At 40.5% G+C, this 24,234-nt stretch overlaps 1 protein-coding gene across 1 annotated transcript in view; it reads left to right on the top strand.

Annotated features, from left to right (window-relative positions):
• Positions 1–24,234, top strand: part of LOC308301379 (butyrophilin-like protein 2) — a 45,693-nt gene that overhangs the window by 1,298 nt on the left and 20,161 nt on the right. The window contains exons 2-4 of the mRNA XM_080745347.1: positions 6,531–6,887; positions 14,746–15,021; positions 22,879–23,019. Of these exons, the coding sequence (XP_080601473.1) occupies positions 6,531–6,887; positions 14,746–15,021; positions 22,879–23,019 (774 nt within the window). The remainder of the gene's footprint in view (positions 1–6,530; positions 6,888–14,745; positions 15,022–22,878; positions 23,020–24,234) is intronic.

A 24,234-nucleotide genomic window follows, 5' to 3' on the forward strand; every position in this document is an offset into this window, starting at 1 on the left:
TATTGCGACCGTGAGGTCGCAGTTACTATCAAAATCTCCACCGCCGTCACGTTACGTCACGTCACGTCACACTTTTGCCCTACTCATATCTCCGCCATCGTTGCCCCATCCATGTGAAATTTTACACACACACTCCTTGCCTGCCAAACCACAACCTTCAGGACCCCCGGACCTCCACGGACCCCCAGGGACCCCCTGCCACCGCCGCCAAATAGTGCAAACATTACCAAATCGATCAACGATACAGAGAATATTAGAGAAGACGATGAGAACCATGTAGAGTCAATTGTTGTGACCGTCAGGTCACAGTTACTATTAAAACCTCCACCGCCTGTCTGTCCGTCCGTCCGTCCGTCTGTCTGTCACGTCACACTTTTGCCCTACTCATAGGCCATCGTTGCCCCTATCCATGTGAAATTCCACAACCTCCACCCTTCCAGGGACCCCCGCAGCTCCAGGGACCCCCAGGGCTAAAATTGGAACGATACAGAGAATATTAGAGAACCATGTAGAGACAATTTTAGCACCACTTTACCTCATGGTTCCACCTCATATATATAGTCTCAATAGAATCCACCCAATCCGTGTTTTTTGCGACAGTCAGGTCACAGTTACTATCAAAACCTCCTCCGGCTGTCTGTCACATCACGTCACGTCACACTTTTGCCCTACTCATATCTCCACCACCGTTGCCCCTATCCATGCCACACTTTGCACACACACTCCTTACCTGCCAATCCACAACCTCCACCCCTCCAGTAACCCCCGGAGCTCCAGGGACCCCCAGGGACGTTAGGGTTAGGTAATAGGGACTTTTCTAACAACCGGGCAGTGCCCGTCTGCCCGATTATTGATCCGCAAGGCTGATAGAGACGTACCACATATCAAATGAAAGGTAATGAGGAGCTATGAATATAGCCGACAACCGGAACTTTTTTTCCCTCTTTTTTTTCTTAAGCCTACCCCCCCTAAAACAGGTGCGCTGAGTCCAAATAAAAAGGTTTTATTTCAATTGGTTAACAGAAAGTGCCTCAAACAGCCACTTCCTGGTGTGTTTTAGGTAGTTCCGGGTCGCTAGGTGTTCCGATATATTTTTTCTCAAAACTACACTTAATTAGAAGCTTCAGGTCGACACTCAGTAAACCAAAATTTCTATTATGATTTTATAGTAATTAAACAAATGCTAACCCTAGCGTCGCACCGGGAATGTCGCACAGAAACGAAACACATATCCACGCGTGCATCTCAATGCGCTCTACAACATACTAAAGGATGAGCCCATGAGATGCATCGGTTCGTGAACCAACGCCAACCCTAGTTAGCCTAAGGTTAGCCTTTTAGCCTTAATAACTCAAAGACGATAAGACGTCAGAACTCGGAACTGAGATATGTTGTAGTGCTCTCCGAGACGAACGTGTAGATGTCTCATATATTCCTCTACGACCTTCTTTCCCCTGGGATCTCCAATTTCACAAGGCTCATAGCGTCTATAGCCCTTAGAGGGCTTTGGCCAGCACGCCAAAGATAGCAATCTCCTCACAGGAGTGTATGTGTGCGAGGAAACTTATATAGGTGTGTTCATCTCTGCGAGGCGAACACGCTGATGTGTGTGTCATCTCTCTACAATGTTCCTGTACGGAGAGAAAGCTAACCCTAGTTGGAATTAGAGTTGGCCCCCCAGGGGTCGCTCAGAAATGAAACACACATCAGTGCGTTCGTCTCGGTGAGCGGATAAAGAATCTGTTTCCCTTTTGTCTCTACGCCCTCTAGAACCCGAGCTAGCCCTTCTAGAAGTGTTAGAAACGGGTCCAGCACCAACGGACTTGGCGATAAAAAGACCTTTCCTTGACCTTTCGAGTTAGGAGTGTCGTAGAGACTAGGTTTCAATTTTTAGGTTCCAATTTTAGCCCTGGGGGTCCTTGGAGCTGCGGGGGTCCCTGGAAGGGTGGAGGTTGTGGAATTTCACATGGATTGGGGCAACGATGGCCTATGAGTAGGGCAAAAGGTTGGGGAGCTGGAGATTAAGGAGAGCCTAAAGGCCAGAGGGCAGTGACGTCATTACGTGCGCGTCACGCGTCTCTGACGCATTCACGTTGCCTAGAGACGCATTCACGTCAGTGTCCTTGGGTCCCACGGACGCATTGCCTCCATTGGAGTCCACGTTAAAATAATTTACCACGTCGCGAAACATTTTTTTTTTTTCAAGTCCACAGACGCCACCATTGTTCATGGGTGAAGGCATGCTACTTTACCCTACGTTAACACAAATGAAATCCGCGTAGAAAGTCTTAAAACAGACGATAAAACTAACGACAGTCTGTGTTTTGAATCCACGACGCCATTTTGTGCGCCACTGAATGGTCACAGAATTCAATGGGTGCCTGAGTTTTAGCGTAGCACCGGGCCGCTCTCTGACCATAGTGGCACAGCGTGTTAGGTGATACATCAAAAAGGGTTCCCCCACAGGACGTGTATGGCAGGGCTCGGCGCAGAAACGTGACGTCACGTCTCTACACTGCAGCTCAATGCTCACTGCTCAGACAGGGACCCGCCTCCTTTCCCCTCCATTCAATAACAACTGGATATACAGTACACGCGCTATTTGTTTATAGATGTGGTGCGTGTTAGAAGCCACACAGGTCTTCATTGCGTTTTTACAACAATAGCGACGATTAACGTTGTGGTGAACATGGTCAAATAACCTTTATTGGCTCAACTACAACACGGAGGAAGCAAGCTAGCCTAGCATGTATGCTATCGGAGACAGTATGTATGTAGCCTAGGCTGCCTAACTGTTTGATTGATTATAGTGTTTTCGTGGCGGCGCCGTCCCTTTGGTGGTCCGCCGGGGCAGCGGACTACCGCGGCCGCCTGTGCCTTGCCCTCCCGCATCCATAGAGGGGCGGCACGTCCCTCTATGATCAACCGTTCAAAACAAAAGTAGCCGATCTACAAGCAACCCAATCCACTGTTTTTGACCCAGTCCACTGGTTCTCTGTACAGTAGAGCAAACGCAAGCACGCCAGAGAGCATTTCCCCCATTCCATAGAAGCAGTAACAGTACAAACAGGAGACATCATCTCACTGAGAAGATCCATATATTATCTATGTATATAAAATAACAGGTGGCTGTTCATTATGAAGACTCGGTAAAAGCTTCTATCTGCGCCCCCAAGTGGTCAACATCCGATATTACCGGTTCGGTATAAAAAAAATCAAACACATGACTATTTGGAAGTATTCAAATTGTAAGATTTGGAATTGTGGTTCATTTCTTTCAGACACATTTCTACGTAACATGAACATAACCATATAATAACCAATTCAAGGTTAATGCTGCACTTTGTCAAAAATGACATGCCGCGTAGAATTTTTGTGGGACCCATAAAATATCCCTGGGACTCATCCGAAAGACCCTTCGTGGGTCCCGGGGACTCATTACATTAAAAACCTATTAACATCACTGCAGAGGGATAGAAATAGTAAGTATTAATTGAATGACGAAGGGACCAATATTAGATTTTGTGTTATATGGGTATGTACTATGTAGTAATAAGAAGAGATAGGAGTGATGATGAAGGGACTAGTGGAGGGTGTACAATATTTATTAAACAAAATATAGCATAGGATACTAGAAAAAGGTATAGAACAGGAGTATATAGTGGTGGAAGTGTGGGAGGAGGGGGAGGAAGTTGTTATTATACATTTCTATAATCCATGTAAAAAGTTAGAGATAGATAGGTTAGTTAGGACAAAGGGAACAGATATACATAAGATAGTTTGGTGTGGAGACTTTAAAGGAGCTATAGTCAACTTTTCCATTGTAGGGCCGTCACTTTGTGTACATCCTATTCTATAGACTAGAATGTAAACAAAGTGTCGGTCTGACAATGGCCAAAATGAATATTTTATCATTATTTTACGCTTCTTGTGGTCATTTTTGAATAGAAACACATACATGAAGCTTATTTTTTTATAAAATATTTTCGAAACATTATTTTTTATTTTAGAATCCGTTTTTCAAGAAAAGATTGACTATAGCTCCTTTAATGCCCATAATACATTGTGGGGAGGGGCTCACACATACAAATGGTAAAGTTATTAAGGAGTTAATGGATGAGAGGGATTTTGTATGTTTGGGACACGAGTAGATATTAGAACAGGTAATGAGTCAGCATTAGATCTGACTCTTGTATCAGTTAATTTGGCGGGAACTAGCAAGTGGGAAGTATTGACAGGTACAACATTAGGCAGTGACCATTATTTAGTACTGTGTTCAGTGGGAGGGAAAGTGGAGGTGAGTGCAGGTAATGGGAATCAGAAGTGGGTAAAGCAAAGTGGGAAGAATTCAAGATGATAAGTGAGGAAATAATGGAATCAGTTGATATGAGCAGGGATGTAGTAGATACACTAAATAGTAAAGTTACATCAGCAATTATTGCAGCAGCAAGTCAAGCGATACTAAAGAACAAAAATAGGAGAAATAGGAAATTAGTTGCATGGTGTTCTCAGGCTGTAAAAGCCAGGAACAAAGCTTTTAAGCAAGTTAAAAGAAATCATACTTTACACAGTTTGATAGAGTAGAGCACAGGCAATGGTAAGAAGAGTAATTAGACGAGTAAAGAGGGAAAGTTGGAGGAAATTATGTTGCGATATAGGAAGAACAACACCAGTGGGAGAAGTGTGGGGAATGATACGGAAGATGGGAGGAGATAGAAGGGAGTGGGATTACCCAGTGATTACATTAGAAGAGCAAACAGCAGTATGTGATAAAGAGGGGTTTTTAATTGGATAAAGGATTTTTTTCGTTTGATAGGAAATTACAGGTAAGAATTGGGTCGGATTTGTCAGGAAAATATATGGTGGGGAATGGCACTCCTCAAGGTAGTGTAATTAGTCCATTATTGTTTATTTTGATGATAAATGATGTATTTTCTAAGTTACCAGCAGATATTGGCAGGTCACTGTTTGCAGATGATGGGGGCGGTGGGGCATTGTGGAAAAGAGGAAGGAATATGAAACATATAATGGGTAAGAAAGAAAGCAATTTATGGAGTGACCAAGTGGGGGTATGACTGGGGGTGTAGAAAGAGGAAAGAAACGTAAACAGTATTTTTCACCAGGAAAATGATTGAGGAATAGCTGGGAGGGAATTCGTAAATATTGGGCACTTGGTGACACATTTTAGATTTTTGGCATGGTGTTAGGTATGGTTAAAAGGTTTACAAAAACCATCGCAAACAAGTTGGGCTCGCCCCCTAGTGGTCTGTTTGCTATGAATCAAATATTACATAGGTCAGTATGAAACCCTAAATAATTGATGGAAGAGATTTGTCAATGGATTCTGGTACTATTGGGTATGCTAAATAACATACTAAAAAATTAGGATAAAATGACTTCTGTAACGGCATCATTTTCAAGATGGCGTCCACGATGACTGCCGGGAGCTTGAACCTGAAGCAGGAACCTCTCCCTCTGCTGCGACCGCGGTTTTCCCGGTCACCCTGAGCGCAACGGTGGGGGCCGATGGGCAAGGAGGGTCGCGAGCTCCCTATATCACATCCGATAAAGGAAATCGTTAAATGGAAAACATAACTTAACATCTGAAAAGGCTTCTAGGTCTACACTTGCCTAAAACTAGTGGAACCGCAATCTTGCCACTCATGAATAATTGTGGTTGTAAACAATAACACAGACAATATAAATCCTTATAGTCCAGCAGTTTAGCTCCAAAATATAAAGGAATCGTGTAACTAAGTAACATTTCCATTATTTTGGAAAAGGTAACTAGTAACGAAACTACTAAATTGCAAAGCTAACTTGTTAGGTCTAAAGGCTGTTACCTCCAAACCTAACACCGCTACATAACGCTTTTAGTTATAACGCCGTTACACCCAACACTGGCCATAATATTACAAAAACAAGCCATTAAGTCATCATCAGTGTTTTAGAACACAACGCTGTGTAGAGAATAGTAGTTTTAATATAGAGGAATTGTTTATTGGCGAAGTGCCATGCGCTATAATAGGGGAAATCTCGCTTTTGCGAACGCCCATCATTTCGACCAGAGGGTTAGCGACTCACTCCACTGAGGTTAGGGTGAGGGTTAGTCGGGTGTTGAAAAGATGACATGTAGTAACAGCGACACGCTCGCCTATAATATCATGCTGGATTTAGACACTGCTTTAGCCCTGTATTCATTGTCATATGTTCTAAACATTATTTTCTGTAAATACATACATACCAGCCGATTACAGTACTTGCGCACTGTGCTTACGCAAGTTTATACTGATATTTATATGAACAGTAGCTTCAGGCACCGACAAGTAGCAAAGGTGTCTAATCACCCTGAAGGGATTTATTTCTCCAACAATTATCCATCATTACACAGCTATTTAATAGATTAATAAATTAACCCCTTCCTTCCTTCCCTCCTTCCTTCCTTCCTTCCTTCCTTCCTTCCTTCCTGCAATTAAGTATTCCATAAGTGTGGATATCACTACACTAAAGTCATTCTGTTTTGTTTTCAGGACAACCTCAGGTGATTGGGTCTTCTCATGATGTGCTGGTCAAAGTGGGTGATGATGTCATCCTTCCATGTCACATTGATCCACCTGTCAACATGGAGAAGGAGACGGTGAAGTGGACCAGACCTGGCCTGAAGCCACCATATTTGTACCTTCACCAAGATGGACGTGGCGTGTCCCGCTATACCAACCAGTTGTACAAACTGAGGACATTCCTGTTTCATGAAGAGTTGTCTCATGGTAACATCTCTCTGAAGCTGGCCTGGGTGAGGCTCTCAGACGAGGGGACCTACAAGTGTTCTGCAATAACCCCGGACGTTCCAGAACTGCACAGAAGCAGTTTGATCCATCTCCTTGTTGGTAAGATTTAGACTGTGTTTAGATTTAAACATGGATGGGAAAAAGAAAACCCTTTATCCCCTCATCCAATATAACACTGTTACTGAACAAACACTCTATAGCAATGATTAATGTCACAATATAGAGCTATTTAACACTGTTACTGAACAAACACTCTATAGCAATGATTACTGTCACAATATAGAGCTATTTAACACTGTAACTAAACAAACACTCTATAGCAATGATTACTGTCACAATATAGAGCTATTTAACACTGTTACTGAACACTCTATAGCAATGATTACTGTCACAATATAGAGCTATTTAACACTGTTACAAACACTATAGCAATGATTACTGTCACAATATAGAGCTATTTAACACTGTTACTGAACAAACACTCTATAGCAATAGGGCTGGGTTCGGTAACCGCCGTATCGCGGTATACCGCGGCCTACCGCGGTGTCAGGGTCCTTACAGCGGTCAAAAAAGACAAAAAATAGGCTATTTTTATTGAGAACGAACGAGTTTTAAAATGGGGGAGAAGCGAGGACCGCATGCGCTTCATGCCGCTCTGCTCTGGGCCGCGCACCACATGTTTGGAACAATTGGAAGCTTGGCCCGTCACAGTCTCCGACAGAGAGTGAGACACAGTAGACACTGGAGCAGTGCAGTAGCCTCGGTCAGCAGCGTTAAACTTTCTCCATAATCCACACGACACAACTCACACAAGTATGTTTATACATACCTCGTGGCCGTTTCTTTTTTATTCATACGGGCGGAGCGCGACGCGAGGACTAAAACCGAAAATGAAACCAGCGCTAGTGAGTACTTTTACAGTATAGCGCGTGTGCCCGTCGTTGTTCGACTACAACCTTTTCTGTCAAGTCTGGTAACTAAAACCTGTTTACTATGTTTATATCACCACTCAATCAATGCGATTTGAGACGTGAGTTTGCATAATCACAGACCGTACACAATCACTATACCCGTCTCATCTGGTTTGTTCACAAACAGCGTGCAGTGAAGCCCCAGTAGCCTACCAGTGGCGTCAGTTTAGAAAAAGCTAAGGTATGGCAACATGACAGACACCAGTCATGTTGCCATACCTTAGCAACAGGCACGATGAAAGTACATTTTATTATTTCCCCCTGTAGCCTAGGTATGGCAGGTGCCATATCTTGCCATACCCAATTGACGCCTCTGTAGCCTACGTTACTATAGTAACCCGACACTGCAAAGATCTACAAGCTCAGAACGCGTTGCGAACGCGACGCGTTGTGAGCTTGTAGATCTGCTACTTTCAAAAGCCAGACCCACTGTGCTGTACGGGGAACTCGAGCAGTCGGGCTTATAGGACCGTGGAGAGACGAATTTTGGGCAGATGATAGGAATATTTTGTCTTATCGCCGAACCTTAATTAACACTTTGACCGCCACGGAGGTCATATGACGTCAGGCTTTTACACCCCCCGCGCTGCCACCGGCGTCATATGACGCCGGAATGTCTTTTTTTTAAGTAACACAAGATTAGGAGCATATGTATCACTGACGCTTGGATTCAGCCGTCCTGGGCCCTGGAATGACTAAAATCACCATGGTTACCATTGTGTGGCCAATCAGCTTGTGTTACCTTGTGTTACCATGGTGATTTGGTACATGACCGTCCTCCCCAGGCCTGGGATTGCTGGATGGACGGCAACTTTGGCAAGAAGCAGCGGCCATGTGTTTGGGGGGGGGGTTTAGTTTAGTGCTTTACTATACTACTGAGGACTACTTCTACAGGCGTTACATGTGATCTGAAAAGTTTTACTGGATCGTCATGGTTCATCGACCAGGCCACCAGGGACCACCGAGCCGCGGCGTCGCAGCGAAAAGAAGCAGCAGCCATGTGTTTGGGGGGGGGGGGGGTTAGTTTAGTGCTTTACTATACTACTGAGGACTACTTCTACAGTCGTTACATGTGATCTGAAAAGTTTTACTGGATCGTCATGGTTCATCGACCAGGCCACCAGGGACCACCGAGCCGCGGCGTCGCAGCGAAAAGAACTGCTATATAAAGTAAGTGGTTGTTGCTAGATTGATTGATTGATACATACAGTGGTGTATTGGCGTGTTTGGGGGGTCGCGACGTCGCTCCGAGAGCAAGCATGAGATGAGAGATGATTATGCTCATCTCGGATCACAACAGGTGGTCCGCGCGCAGACCACCGATCGAGCAGGGCGTTTAGCTCAGCGGCGTCAGTTCAGAAAAAGCTAAGTTATGGCAACTTGACTGGTGTCTTTCACGCGCGCGAGGCTCGCGTGCAAGACACCAGTCATGTTACATACCTTTACAACAGGCACGATTACAGTACATTTTATTATATTCCCCCTGTAGCCAAGGTATGGCAGCTGCCATAGCTTGCCATACCCAATTGACGCCTCTTTAGCTTAGCTTGGTGAGAAAGGAGGACAGATGCTCCATTTAGTGCAAAACAAACACATCCCAGCAAAACAACCACTATAAGTCACTCGCAAACGTCGCAGTCTGACCAATCCAGCGAGATGGATTGGTCAGACCTTGTACCAGTTCACTGGTACAAGGTCTACTAAAAGGAGATCATGAGATCCATGAAAAGACTAGGCTTATTTCCATAGTAAACCATTGCAGTATCTCATATAACATTGAATGACAGACGGATAGAACACAGTACTATGCAGTAGATATAGTCAGGAAAAAAGGGGGAAATAAAAAACAGTATAAAAACATACAGTAGGTAAATACAAAGAAGGGATTGATTGATTGATTGAAGACTTTATTAGAAGTTTGCATAGGAAAAGGTACAGTTTCATGACGGTACAGTTCACTGGTACAAGGTCTACTAAAAGGAGAGCCATGAAAATACTAAGCTCATAGTGCCTTGCTGGGCTATGAGCTTGTAGATCGGCTATTAGGCATCATATGTAAATGGCAGATCTACAAGCTCATAGCGCGGTGCCGGGCTATGAGCTTGTAGATCTGCTATTTTGGAAATATATGTACCTGTGTATATAAAATGTATAGCAAATAATTATATATACCTTATGGTAATTATGTTTTTTTTTTTCATAATTACTCTTATTGCAGTTGCCTGGTCTGGATTCTAACATGGTGAAGTTTGTCGCAGTTGGCTTGACTTTGTCAATACAAACATTTCCATATGAATGTACATCAATTTTTATTTAATTTTATGTATTATGACTTTGAATTGCTCAGGGTAGTTTGACCGTTTTAGTTTGAAGTGACTAAAATGATGATTGCAATGGAACACATCTACAACTATACTGAAGTGAAACAGCAATGTAAAGTTTTTTTTTGTTATCTTTATCAGAGTTTTTATCTTTATTTTTGAGATGTCTGATGTCTAACTGAAGGCTTGAATAAAAAATCCCAGGTCAAAACACAGTGGATTCTACTCTGTCTCTCCTTCATCCTGGGAAGATGAAAAAAGAGCCTCTGTCAGTCTCCTGGCTTCTTCCACTTTCCTGCCTTATAACTAGACCACGGTACAACTTTTTTAAACTTTTTTTTTTTACATTATTATGGCCTGCACCCTGTTCTTCATTTAGAGGTACTGTGTGTTCTTGTACCATTTACCAATTTGTTTCTAGGGCTTCTGAAAGTTTTTTTCCTTTGACCTCAATTATCTCAGAAAGTAAATTTCTGATGCTCCTTTTTCATCTGTACAGCTTTCGCTCTCCCTCAGGTTTCTCCACAGCAGAACACCACAGCAGGACGAAATTTTTATGGTGAAAGCTAAGGTTCCGACTCTATATTCTCTGAAATTTTTGTCAATTTTCGTACATCCTACCATTTTCAATTTATTCCGTCAAAAATGAATGGCCGTCTATGGTGGCAAGGGTTTTACCCTTAAAACCCTTAACATTGTGGCAGTCAAAGTGTTAATAGATACGGGGGTGCGGTAATTACCGCAATACCGGCGGTAAATGGGAGGACGGTAACCGCGATAACAAAATGTTGATACAAAGCCACCCCTAATAGCAATGATTACTGTCACAATATAGAGCTATTTAACACTGTTACTGAACAAACACTCTATAGCAATGATTACTGTCACAATATAGAGCTATTTAACACTGTTAGTTAGTTAGTTAAGTTTATTTCGGGTAAAACATTTTAAAAACAAACAGTGCAGTTTTGTCATCAAAATGCAAATTAGTCCGAAAAGGTATGGGCTGAAGCAGAAGCTTATAATGCCCACCTTTTTTCATGTCAAAATAAATGTTCAAAATCGCACAGAGAGAAGAAAATAATAATAATAATGATTATAATATAAAAGCATAACAAAGGAATTTTAGCTATCTTAAATCTTCAAAAATTACAATTTAGATCAAACAAAAGAAAAGTAGATCAAACAAAAGAAAAAGTAGATCAAACAAAAGAAAAAGTTATCAATCAATATGCACATAAACATTAATTATACAGTTTCTGTATATTTTTCAATTAACTTGGCTTTATATGTTTTTTTTAATGTTTTTAATGAATTTGCCATTTTAAGGTCTTTATCTAGTTGGTTCCACAGATTTACCCCTATGACAGATATGCATCTGCCTTTTGAGTTTGTCTTTCCATCATTTTTCTTAAATATTGCTGTTCCCCTTAATTCATACTTTGATTCTCATAACTTGAACAGCTCCTGCATGCAGACTGGAAGTGTTTTGTTATGAGCCTTGTACATTATTGCTGCAGAGTGGAGTTTGACTAAATCTTCAAATTTAAGTGTGTAGTTGTCAATAAATAATGAATTTGTTGGTGCATAATAATCAGCCAGATTTACCATTCTTATTGCCTTTTTTTGAAGCATGATTATTGGGTGAATGATTGTTTTATAAGTGTTTCCCCACACTTCTACGCAGTATGTTAAATACGGCAGAAATAAGGCGCAGTACAGGGTCTGAAGTGATTTTTTGTTGATGAGACCTTTCATTTTATATAGAATTGCAATTGTTTTGGCTAATTTTCTTTTTAAGTTTTCTATGTGTGGTTTCCAACTAAGTTTGCTATCAATGGTTATTCCCAAAAATGTAATATGATTAGTTTGTTCTAGTTTAATGTCATTGATTGTTAGATTGATTGGAAATTCTACCTTTTTATTGCCAAAAATTATGAATTTTGTTTTACTAATATTTAATGATAATTTATTTAGGTCAAACCACTTTTTTAAGATTTTTAGGTCACTTTCCACTACCTGCAAGAGCTGTCCAAGATCTGCACCCGAGGTGTACAGACTCGTGTCATCTGCAAACAGAACACAATGCATATTTTTCAAGGTTTCACATATATCATTAATATAGAGAATAAATAGTTTTGGGCCCAAAACCGAGCCTTGGGGAACTCCAAATGTTGCTTCAAGGGTTTCAGAATTAACTCCATTTAAATGGACATATTGCTTCCTGTTTTTGAGGTAACTTTCAAGCCAAGAAAGGGCAATGCCCCTAATTCCATATCTTTGCAATTTTTTGAGTAGTATGTCATGGTGGATAGTATCAAAAGCCTTTTTTAAATCTATGAAAACCCCTACTGTATATTCTGTATTTTCTGTTGCCTTTGAGATGTTTTCAACCAGTTCTACTACTGCCATTGAGGTGGATCTATTGGCTCTGAAACCGTATTGATGATTACTAAGTAGATGGTGCTTTTCGATAAAATTATCAAGCCTTTCCACAAAAAGTTTTTCTAGAATTTTTGAGAATTGGGATAGGAGAGAGATCGGTCTGTAGTTGGTTTGTTGGTGTTTTTCTCCACTTTTGTATATGGGTATTACTTTTGCGGTTTTCATTTTTTCGGGGAAAATACCAGTTTGGAATGATAGATTGCAAATGTAGGTTAACGGTGTTACAATGGTTTCAATTATGTGTTTAACTATCATCATGTCAATATTTGTGTTATCAGTTGATTTCTTATTTTTAAATTTGTTGACAATTTTTAATATTTCCTGTTCATTTACACTTCTAATGAAGATTGATTGTGGATTCGAATTAATAAGTCTTTCATCCAGACCGTCCTTCTCTCTCGGCTCCTCAATCTCGTTTGCAAGATTTGGTCCTACATTAACAAAAAAAGAGTTGAATTCATCTGCAATTTCCTTTGGGTTTTCCATTATTTTATCCTCTTTTTTAAAATAGTTTGGGTATTCGGCTTTTGCAGTGCCATTTTTAATAATGCTGTTTAATGTTTTCCAGGTTCCTTGCATGTTGTTTTTATGTTGATCTAATAACTTGTGATAATAGTCTGTTTTACTTGTTCTTATTATGTGTGTTAATTTATTTTTGTATCTCTTATATTTAGTTTCTGTTTCCTTATTTCTATTTTTTAGAAAATATTTGTAAAGTAAATTTTTCTTTTTGCATGCATTATTTATACCCTTGGTTATCCATGGTTTTTCCTGTTTTTGTTTATTTTTGTGGAAAGTCTTTTTTATTGGACAGTTTTTATCATATAAATGTATTATAACAGACAGAAAGGCATCATAAGATTATTTGGATCATTTGCTGCGTAGACCTTATTCCAGGTCTGCTTGAGGAGATCTGCTTTTAGTGCATTTATGGCTTCAGGTGTTCTTTGACGTGTCATTGTGTAGGAGTGATCTGTGTTTTTGTTTTCCTTTGTGAGGAGTTGTTGAAATATAGCAAAGACAGGGAGATGGTCACTTATGTCGTTTATAAGTAGTCTGGCTGTTACTGTTACTAAACAAACACTCTATAGCAATGATTACTGTCAAAATATAGAGCTATTTAACACTGCTGAACACTCTAACCCTATTGAGAACCACTGCTCTATCCACCTGTTTCCGCAAGAATGTACTGTAGCATTATCTGTTAACACTGTCTGCTGTTAACTTCTGGTTAACAGCAGACATACAAGCTCACGTCACGTTGCGTCGCAGTTGTAACCGTTGTGAGCTTGTAGATCACACTCGGTGGAGAGCTGGTAACCAAATGGACCCTGATAGATCTGTAACTCCTGAGTGTAAAATGAAACCAGATGGACCCTTACATTTGGTTACACTTTCAAGAGTTAAATTGACAGATATAGACAAGTCTCTAGAGGGCGGAGCTAAATACTATAGCAACCGTACATCACTGATCACACTGATCACATGACCTCACTGATCACATGACCTCACTGATCACATGACCTCACTGACCACATGACCTCACTGATCACATGACCCCAAAAGATCCCTTCCCGTCAGAGGGACAGAAGTCATGTTAAACAATGTTTATCATGTTTTAGTCAGAAACATTCACGTCAAGTCATTAACATTTATTGCAAAATGGAATATACAATAAGCAGATGTAACCATTTATTGCATAAATAGAATACAGTTAATCTTTTTTTAAAGGGAGAATGCTCCCTGAAAGTTTGTGCAAGCTTTTCTGAGCATGCTAAGCAAAACCAGGGAACGCAAAGCAATACCCTCCCACAGGGATACAATAGCAGAATAATAGCAATACATTGACATGTAACTTAGTCAAAATCACAGTATTTGAACTTAACATTGACATGTAACTTAATCAGACAATCACCAAGTATTTGAGCTTAGCCAGACTGATCGTGCAAAGGTGGAGGCTGGGGTGGAGGAGGAAGCAAGCAGCAAATGATTTCGAAGCTTTGGAAACCAAGCATAGGAAGAGAAAGCAAGACGTATTTAAAGGAGCCTTCCCTACTGATTGAGCTTTGATTGGAGTATGGCAGTCATGTGCCTTAATGACCCGCAGGTATGATAATGAGGTATGAGAACAGAGCTGACTGACATCTGACTACAGCTTGCAGTGACTTGACTCCCATGTCCTGCATAAACACTGAAGCTTCATTTATGTGTTTTTTGAAGGGGAGGTGTCTCAGCCAGTGATCTCTTCAAATGGACCAACAGACGGTGGCGTATCGTTGAGCTGTGATTCTGGCTGCTGGTATCCTCAACCTGAGATGTCTTGGCTGGATGCTGATGGAAACAACATCCCTGCTGAACCCTCGGTGACCTACAGACCTTCTCAACGCTGTTATGAAGTCCAGAACAACCTGACAGTGAGGACAGCAGGTCATGTGACCTGTAGAGTCCACCTGCCACTCTTCAACCACACTGCTGAGAGACAACGTTACATCAAAGGTAACCATTAAGACTCCCTAATCGGGAGATAAGCGACCGTCAGGTCGCAGCGTGATTTTAGGGCAAAATGTGTAGGAGTAGTGTCCAAAAATGTGTTTGAAAAAATCTGCCTGATGGTGGCGCTATATGGGAGAGATCCATGTTTATGAGATGAGTGAAGACATGCTGTGTACCGATTTGCGTGATTTTAGGGCAAAATCTATAGGAGCAGTTTCCAAATATGTGTTTAAAAAAATCAGCCTGATGGTGGTGCTATATGGGACAGATCCATGTTGATGACATGAGTGTAGACCAAGTGTGTATCGATTTGTGTGTTTTTTGGGCAAAAATTGTAGGAGCTGTGTCCATAAATGTGTTTTGCAAGAACCGGCCTCATGGTGGCGCTAGAAGAGGGTCATGTGAGAATTGATGGGTTGTGGTTGTGGTTTGGTAGGTGTGTGTGCAAAATTTGGCATGGATCGGGGCAACGGTTGCGGAAATATGAGCAGAGGAAAAGTGTGACGTGTGACAGACAGACAGACAGACAGACAGACAGACAGACAGCTGGTGGAGGTTTTGATAGTAAATGCGACCTGACGGTCGCAATGAATGTTTATTAATGATCCATTAGAGACACATTAATGAATGTTTATTAATGATTCATTAGACACACATTAATGAATGTTTATTAATGATCCATTAGACACACATTAATGAATGTTTATTAATGATCCATTAGACACACATTAATGAATGTTTATTAATGATCCATTAGAGACACATTAATGAATGTTTATTAATGATCCATTAGACACACATTAATGAATGTTTATTAATGATCCATTAGACACACATTAATGAATGTTTATTAATGATCCATTAGACACACATTAATGAATGTTTATTAATGATTCATTAGAGACACATTAATGAATGTTTATTAATGATCCATTAGAGACACATTAATGAATGTTTATTAATGATCCATTAGAGACACATTAATGAATGTTTATTAATGATCCATTAGACACACATTAATGAATGTTTATTAATGATCCATTAGACACACATTAATGAATGTTTATTAATGATCCATTAGACACACATTAATGAATGTTTATTAATGATTCATTAGACACACATTAATGAATGTGTATTAATGATTCATTAGAGACACATTAATGAATGTTTATTAATGATCCATTAGACACACATTAATGAATGTTTATTAATGATCCATTAGACACACATTAATGAATGTTTATTAATGATCCATTAGACACACATTAATGAATGTTTATTAATGATCCATTAGACACACATTAATGAATGTTTATTAATGATCCATTAGACACACATTAATGAATGTTTGTTAATGATCCATTAGACACACATTAATGAATGTTTGTTAATGATTCATTAGAGACACATTAATGAATGTTTATTAATGATCCATTAGACACACATTAATGAATGTTTATTATTGATTCATTAGAGACACATTAATGAATGTTTGTTAATGATCCATTAGACACACATTAATGAATGTTTGTTAATGATTCATTAGAGACACATTAATGAATGTTTATTAATGATCCATTAGACACACATTAATGAATGTTTATTATTGATTCATTAGAGACACATTAATGAATGTTTACATCATTGTTTAACACCTTGAAGAGCCTCTGTGACAATGTAACACTGTATTCACTGTAACATTCTACTGTTTATGCTCGGTTTGAGGCAGAATAATCAAATATTCAATGATTCACTCCTGGTGTTCAAAGATGGTTATTAAAACGATATGATTTATATTTTTGTCACCATCTCTAGGGAAATAGAGGACCAAGGGCCTTTTAGTAACCTAACCCTAACCCTACTTCAAAACAAATTCTCAAATACACAAATACAACTCCTGACAGGCTACATATCTTAACCCCCCCACTACCCCCTTACCGTACCAGTCATGGTCAATTTCCCCTTAAATACACCTTTTTTACACAAATACATGGACACTAGAGCTGTTAAGAACGAATTTAGTTTCTCGATTATAATTCAAATATTATTATATAGTTAATATAGACATTATTAAAATGTTATTACTTAAACTACCTTTCTAATGTAGCAATTTTCATTTTTTAATTTCATGAATATTTTACACCCTTGATAAATGACTAATCTAATGATGTGAATCGTGGCCACTTCTTGCCAGTGCAGGCATTGCCGGGCAATGCCTGCACTAACCTAGTGTGAGCGTTGCAGAGCACATTCAGCAGAGCAACACTCTAGCAGCAGCAGCAGGTTCTCATGTTGTAAACATGGCAGAACAAACACAAGTAACTGATTGCTCCGGAGTAACAAAAAACACCCGCTCATTGAACATAATTCCCAAGTAAATCGTTCATAAACCACTGAGCTAAATCAGCTTGTGTGTGCCTCAGCCTACTACTGTAGCTGCTTCCTATTGTGTGTCTACTGTCTTGTGCGTGCAACAACACTCGGTCAGTGTGTTGGTGGCGGACCTTTGTCTGTGTGTGTGTCAAGGTGTCCTCTTCACAACAACACCAGAGGCAGCGCCACAGATCACTTTCAACCCAGAGTCAAAACCAACAAAGGGTCAAACTCTTTTTTCTGCTATACCACCAAAATGTGGAAAGCCTTACCAAAGGCCATAAAGGAGTGTGGATCACTAGCATCCTTTAAAATTGCCCTGAAAAACCACTTACAGGCAGCAGCCGTTCGCAACTGGTAAAACAGCTAACCTAGCCCAACCCTACCCTCCCCTGCCCCTTCTTTGTATATACTTACTGTTTGTTTAGACTTACTGTTTTCTTTTTTTTGTTCTCTCATTTTATTTTATTTACATATCTACTGCATAGTACTGTGTTCTATTCGTCTGTCATTCAATGTTATATGAGATACTTTAATGGTTTCCAGTGGAAATAAGCTTACTCTTTTCATGGATCTCCTTTTAGTAGACCTTGTACCAGTTACCCAGGGGGCAAAGGAAGGTGTGCTGCATTTGCCCCGACATAAAAGGTTGTCCACCAGAAATATTATCTATGACCCAGTAGGATCACAACCTATATGGACAACCCGGTCAATTTGTACGGCAAAGTTCCAATATGGCCGCCTCAATATTAGCCCCTATTAGTTTTAATGGGGGGTGAATAGGGACATTTTTTAAACTGAGGGATATTTCCATGAAACTTCACAGGTTGATCAATGGTATACATATGAACATTTTTTGTATTGCAAGTTTCCATGAAATCCAATATGGCCACCACAATATGGCCGCCATAATGTAAGGACCCAGAAAATAGGTTTTGCCTCTAACTTCTGAACCAGATGAGCTAGAAACGCAAACTTGGTGTCTATTTCATGGTGTCTGACCATGGGAGACTCAATGGAATAGCTAATTTTATTATTGGGTGTGTCTGGACCTTTATTGTGCATATTTGCAAGATGGTGGACTCCCAAAATAGAGCTTTAACATAATTTCTACCATGATTGTTGACTGCTTTTGCAAATACAAGCAATATCAATCCATTTGCTAAGATTTATGGCACAGAAGGGACTTATACCTGTATTATTCTTGAGTTTGCATGTTGTCAAAATGGCTGTAAACGAGATATTATATTTCCTGTCCGATTCTACTGTATGTAGTTGTAGCAATGACTTCAGATAAAATCAGAGACCAAAACAATGTATCTTAGAAATTATTTTTTTATTAAAAAAATAAATAAAAATCGAACCTCTGTTCGAAGTGGAGGTGTGTGTGTGTGTGTGTGCCACCCACATACCCACCCACATACCTACACACACGGCCACGTATAGGGAGCTTGTGTTCCACACAGCTCCAAAAAAGAGAGAGATTGTCTCAATGAAATGAATGCAACTGCCTTTTTGGGTCTTTCACACATAGACATGCACATGCTTTCCAACAACTTCAGCTTCAGGGAAATTATAATGAACACATGATTAAAACAGGCTGCATTATAATGCAAATAATTGCTAGTCACTATCACTGTCATGTGTACCTATCCTGCTGCATCTTGTCTCCAGTCCTTGGCAACGACACCCCAAGTAGCATGCAATTCCCTTCTTCGCACATGAACAGTTTTTCTGGCAGCCTTTGATACAGCTACATGATATTGCCTTGTCCATTGATATAGGCCAGGCTGGCTCTGTAGATGGACAGGGGACTGCCTTCCCATGGCGGCAGCATGATATAGGCATCTATATCATGCTGCCACCCACCTCCTAGACCTTCCAGAGCTGTGGGTGAGAACAGAGCAGGATGCATATCTTCCTATCCATCACATGGTCTCAGCCCTTGGACTCGCACAGTGTCGTGCCCTGCCCTTTATTCACAGCCTGAGTGGCAGAGATACCACCAGCTATCCCCTTTTCACTGGAAAGAAGGCATGGTTCAAGACCAGCATGGGTCTAGATCTCCCTGCACTTCAGGAGTTTGGTGAAAATTCCTCTTATTCCCTCTCAGAGGATGTCAAGAATCAGGCTAGAGACCTCACAATAGCTGTATATGCATCAAAAGCTGACCATTCGGAGGACTTTGACCTGTCAAAGCTGAGAGTGTACAAGTTCCTAAATAACCGATCAACCCTGTTGAAGCTGCTCTTGCAGCCATAATAGATAAAACTGCACACATCGCGAAGCCAGACATCCCTTGCTTCACTGAATATGGATGGTCTCTCAGTGATGGGAAGGCAGTCCCCTGTCCATCTACAGAGCCAGCCTGGCCTATATCAATGGACAAGGCAATATCATGTAGCTGTATCAAAGGCTGCCAGAAAAACTGTTCATGTGCCATCCATCCATCCATCCATCTTCAACCGCTTATCCGGAATCGGGTCGCGGGGGTAACGGTTCCAACTGAGACTTCCAGATTTCCTTATCCTGCGTAACTTCCTCCACTCCCTCTGGGAGTATACCGAGGTGTTCCCAGGCCAGTCTGGAGATATAATCCTTCCATCTGGTCTTAGGTCTGCCACGGGGTCTCCTCCCAGTGGGACGTGCATCGAGGACCTTCCTAGGAAGGCGCTCGGGGGGCATCCGTACTAGATGCCCGAACCAACTAAGCTGACTCCTTTCCAAGTGAAGGAGCAGCGGTTCTACTCCAAGTCTCTCTTGGGTGATTGAACTTCATGTGCGAAGAAGGGAATTGCATGCTACTTGGGGTGTCGTTGCCAAGGACTGGAGACAAGATGCAGCAGGATAGGTACACGTAACAGTGATAGTGACTAGCAATTATTTGCATTATAATGCAGCCTGTTTTAATCATGTGTTCATTATAATTTCCCTGAAGCTGATGTTGTTGGAAAGCATGTGCATGTCTATGTGTGAAAGACCCAAAAAGGCAGTTGCATTCATTTCATTGAGATAATCTCTCTTTTTTTATTAACTCATACAGTGCCAGGCGACTTTTAGAGCAACTTTCTCACTATGGAGTTCCCTGCCAAGCGACTTTGGGCGACTTTTACTTAGAATTTTTTTTTTTTTTTTTTTTTTTGACCCAATTAAATCTAGTAAACATGATTTCAATCGCGATTTTGCATGTTCCACCCCCCATACAACCCCATCTTTCAAACATGGCAGCCATTTTTGTTTACATCTGAAGAAAACATTATGGCTGATAAATCCTGAATGCCTGAACGGATTTCCAATCTTTTTTTTTTGTTTGAAAGCTGTGAACAGCCTGCACAAACATGGTGCATGATCTGTGCATGGGCGTGCATGATCTGTGCACTATAAATTACATGGGAGTCTATGGAGGCTTCTGGCACTAGTGCCACTCGAGGGGCATTTTAAATTGGCAGTAAGTGAGTTAATTTATTAAATAAAAAAATAATTTCTAAGATACATTGTTTTGGTCTCTGATTTTATCTGAAGTCATTGCTACAACTACATACAGTAGAATCGGACAGGAAATATAATATCTCGTTTACAGCCATTTTGACAACATGCAAACTCAAGAATAATACAGGTATAAGTCCCTTCTGTGCCATAAATCTTAGCAAATGGATTCATATTGCTTGTATTTGCAAAAGCAGTCAACAATCATGGTAGAAATTATGTTAAAGCTCTATTTTGGGAATCCACCATCTTGCAAATATGCACAATAAAGGTCCAGACACACCCAATAATAAAATTAGCTATTCCATTGAGTCTCCCATGGTCAGACACCATGAAATAGACACCAAGTTTGCGTTTCTAGCTCATCTGGTTCAGAAGTTAGAGGCAAAACCTATTTTCTGGGTCCTTACATTATGGCGGCCATATTGTGGCGGCCATATTGGATTTCATGGAAACTTGCAATACAAAAAATGTTCATATGTATACCATTGATCAACCTGTGAAGTTTTGTGGAAATATCCCTCAGTTTAAAATTTTTCCCTATTCACCCCCCATTAAAACTAATAGGGGCTAATATTGAGGCGGCCATATTGGAACTTTGCCGTACAAATTGACCGGGTTGTCCATATAGGTTGTGATCCTACTGGGTCATAGATAATATTTCTGGTGGACAACCTTTTATGTCGGGGCAAATGCAGGTTTCCTAAAAAAAGTTGGTTTGCCCCCTGGGTAAGTGAACTGTACCGTCATGAAACTGTACCTTTTCCTATGCAAACTGACAATAAAGTCTTCAATCTATCAATCAATCAATCACATTGGTTGCAACGACCAACCTTTTTTTCCTTTATTTTTTTTATTTTTTTACCAGTCGTTGATAAAAAATATATTTCTTCTTTTTTTTGGTTGCTAATTTGTGACCCCAGCAGCACCTTCCAGCGACCCAAAGTGGGGACCCATAGTTTGAGAACCGCTGGTCTACATAATACGCTAAAATGAATCATTTGAATAATGGTTATTAGTACTAACTAGCCCTTACCCGTTCAAAGATATGAGCTCCGAAATGATGTGCAGTGTGTGGGTTATGGGATGTGTGCACTGTGCACACAGTATATGAGGGATGGAAAGTAACTTTAACTGGTGTTTGCATGATGATATGTAGGCGCATCAATGTAAGAAATACCCGTTTCGTTTAATGGCTACAGAGATACTGTGTCCCCTCCCCCCCCCCCCCCCCCACACACACACCCCCGCCCGCCCACCCGCCTGCACACACACCCGCCTGCCTGCACACACACACACACACACACACACACACACACACACACAGAGCTGGTTAAACATGTTGCCTCATGCTAGATGCAGAATAGATTAGCCTCAAGCTAGATGCAGAATAGATAGTAGATACACCATAAAAATGCTAATATACAGCATACGATTTGTGAAAGTGACAAACGGGCTTCACAGTTATGTTAGGTGTGTTCATATGCTAATTGTGATGCGATTTCAGATCAATTGCTCCAGCCACTGAGGAGAAACGCTGTGACACTCAGACACTCAGACATTCGCAAAATTATAGTATAGATTAAGACTTTAACATACCTGCTCATACCTGCTCACTCACAGCCAGAGGGGCTGCTTCAGCTCTGAGAAGATCCACATCATGGGACATCCAGAAAACATTAGAGATGGACAATTAATCGCTCATCACATTGATATTAGCCAATGATGGCCTTAAAATGCAATATCATTATCGAACCGATATCAAAATAATATATTGTTTTAAGCCATTTTATAATAATTAAGTTTGAATGTGAAGCTGAAAAAGCCTTTTGTGATGATCATCTGCATCAAGGCTGCAGATTCTATCTGTGCTTCTGGAGAAGCCTTCAGAAGGGTCAACATGCATGAATCCAGAGATTGACCAATCAGAATCAAGCATTCAACTAAGCTGTGTAATAACATGTTATAACAGTTGAGTCATAACTCTGTGTGTTTCAGAGGATGAGCTTCCCAGAAGGGGACTATCAACTGGAGCAGTGATAGGAATAGTGATCAGCATCTTCATCTTCATCATCATCATCTTTGTGATAGCAAGACTGCCGTATCCTAGAAGCTGGATATGGAGAAAGAACAATAAGAGTAAGTCTGTAACTGATGAGTTAACTAATGTATCTTTATTTATTAACCAACAGCACTAGATGTCTGTGGCCAAGTTAACATTTTTAACCAATCACGTCTTTATTTGTTTATTTATACGGGACACTGCATGTTAACTCAGAGTGTGAGGAAAAAGAGCCTTTTTTGCATCCGGGCACAGGACTAGTAACTATATAACTATAGCAATATAACTTTTTTGTTGAATTGTGATGGATCTGAAAAAACATGGTACCCAAGCAACATTTTTTGTTTTTAACCTTCTAATTTGCATAAGAAAATGGCTGACGAGTCGATTTGGCACCATTTCTTCAATAACTCTATAACAAAGCAAGCTAAACTGAGAAATAAAGTGTATATATCTATGATCTGAGGGTCAGACAATGTGTTGATGCGTCGTTCTATATCCTAACAGGTCCAGTAAAGATGAGTTACACAGGAGCACAGTTCAGCTATTAAAACTCAGCATGGTTTATTGATTACACAGGGTAGATTACCCACATGAATATATGAATATCTGAATAGCAAATGCATGAAAGTAAAACAAAGTACGAGCCTGAAGTTTCACAACGTAGAGTACGTTGCATCCACCGCAAGCTGCAAATCAGTGCCCAACTAAAACCAGACGTTTCAGTTGTTCACAGGAGAGATCTCTGAAGGACCCCTTATCTGCAACTCTATATATCACTCTAACAGCAGCGGCCCTCCTTTCTCTGATTGGCCGGCAGCGCTCAAGGAACACTCTAACGAAAGATGGTTGTTTTAGGCTTAAAGGAATAGTTCACACATTTTCACATTAGTGTCAAAGGTAGTTTTAATGTAATTAGTGTTAAGCTTATTCCTAAATATGCCAATTAGAGGCCACCATTACAGAAGATCTCCATATGGGCATAAAATGGATGTAGACAGACAGATATCTCCATATATGGGCATACATGGACACACGCAAACAGATGGTCAAAACGGATCCTATGACAACAGGTATAATGGAGTTTGCATTAAAGGGCGGGGCATTCATTCCCTATTTACATTGTTCCCGAGTTGGCCAGGTCGCCGACTAGAGGCCAAGCTTCTAGTATTTTAAATTTTAAATTAAACACCCAAAGCCCACCATTCAGAAAAACCCACCTTTTCAGACTTGCTTTCCCTACCTAACTTTACTCCACCCACCTTTCAGTTTTTTTCCCCTTGTGTGCCCTG

The sequence above is a fragment of the Nannobrachium achirus genome (genome assembly GCF_963921795.1).
Source record: "Nannobrachium achirus genome assembly, chromosome: 16".
In the NCBI taxonomy this organism is placed as follows: Eukaryota; Metazoa; Chordata; class Actinopteri; order Myctophiformes; family Myctophidae; genus Nannobrachium; species Nannobrachium achirus.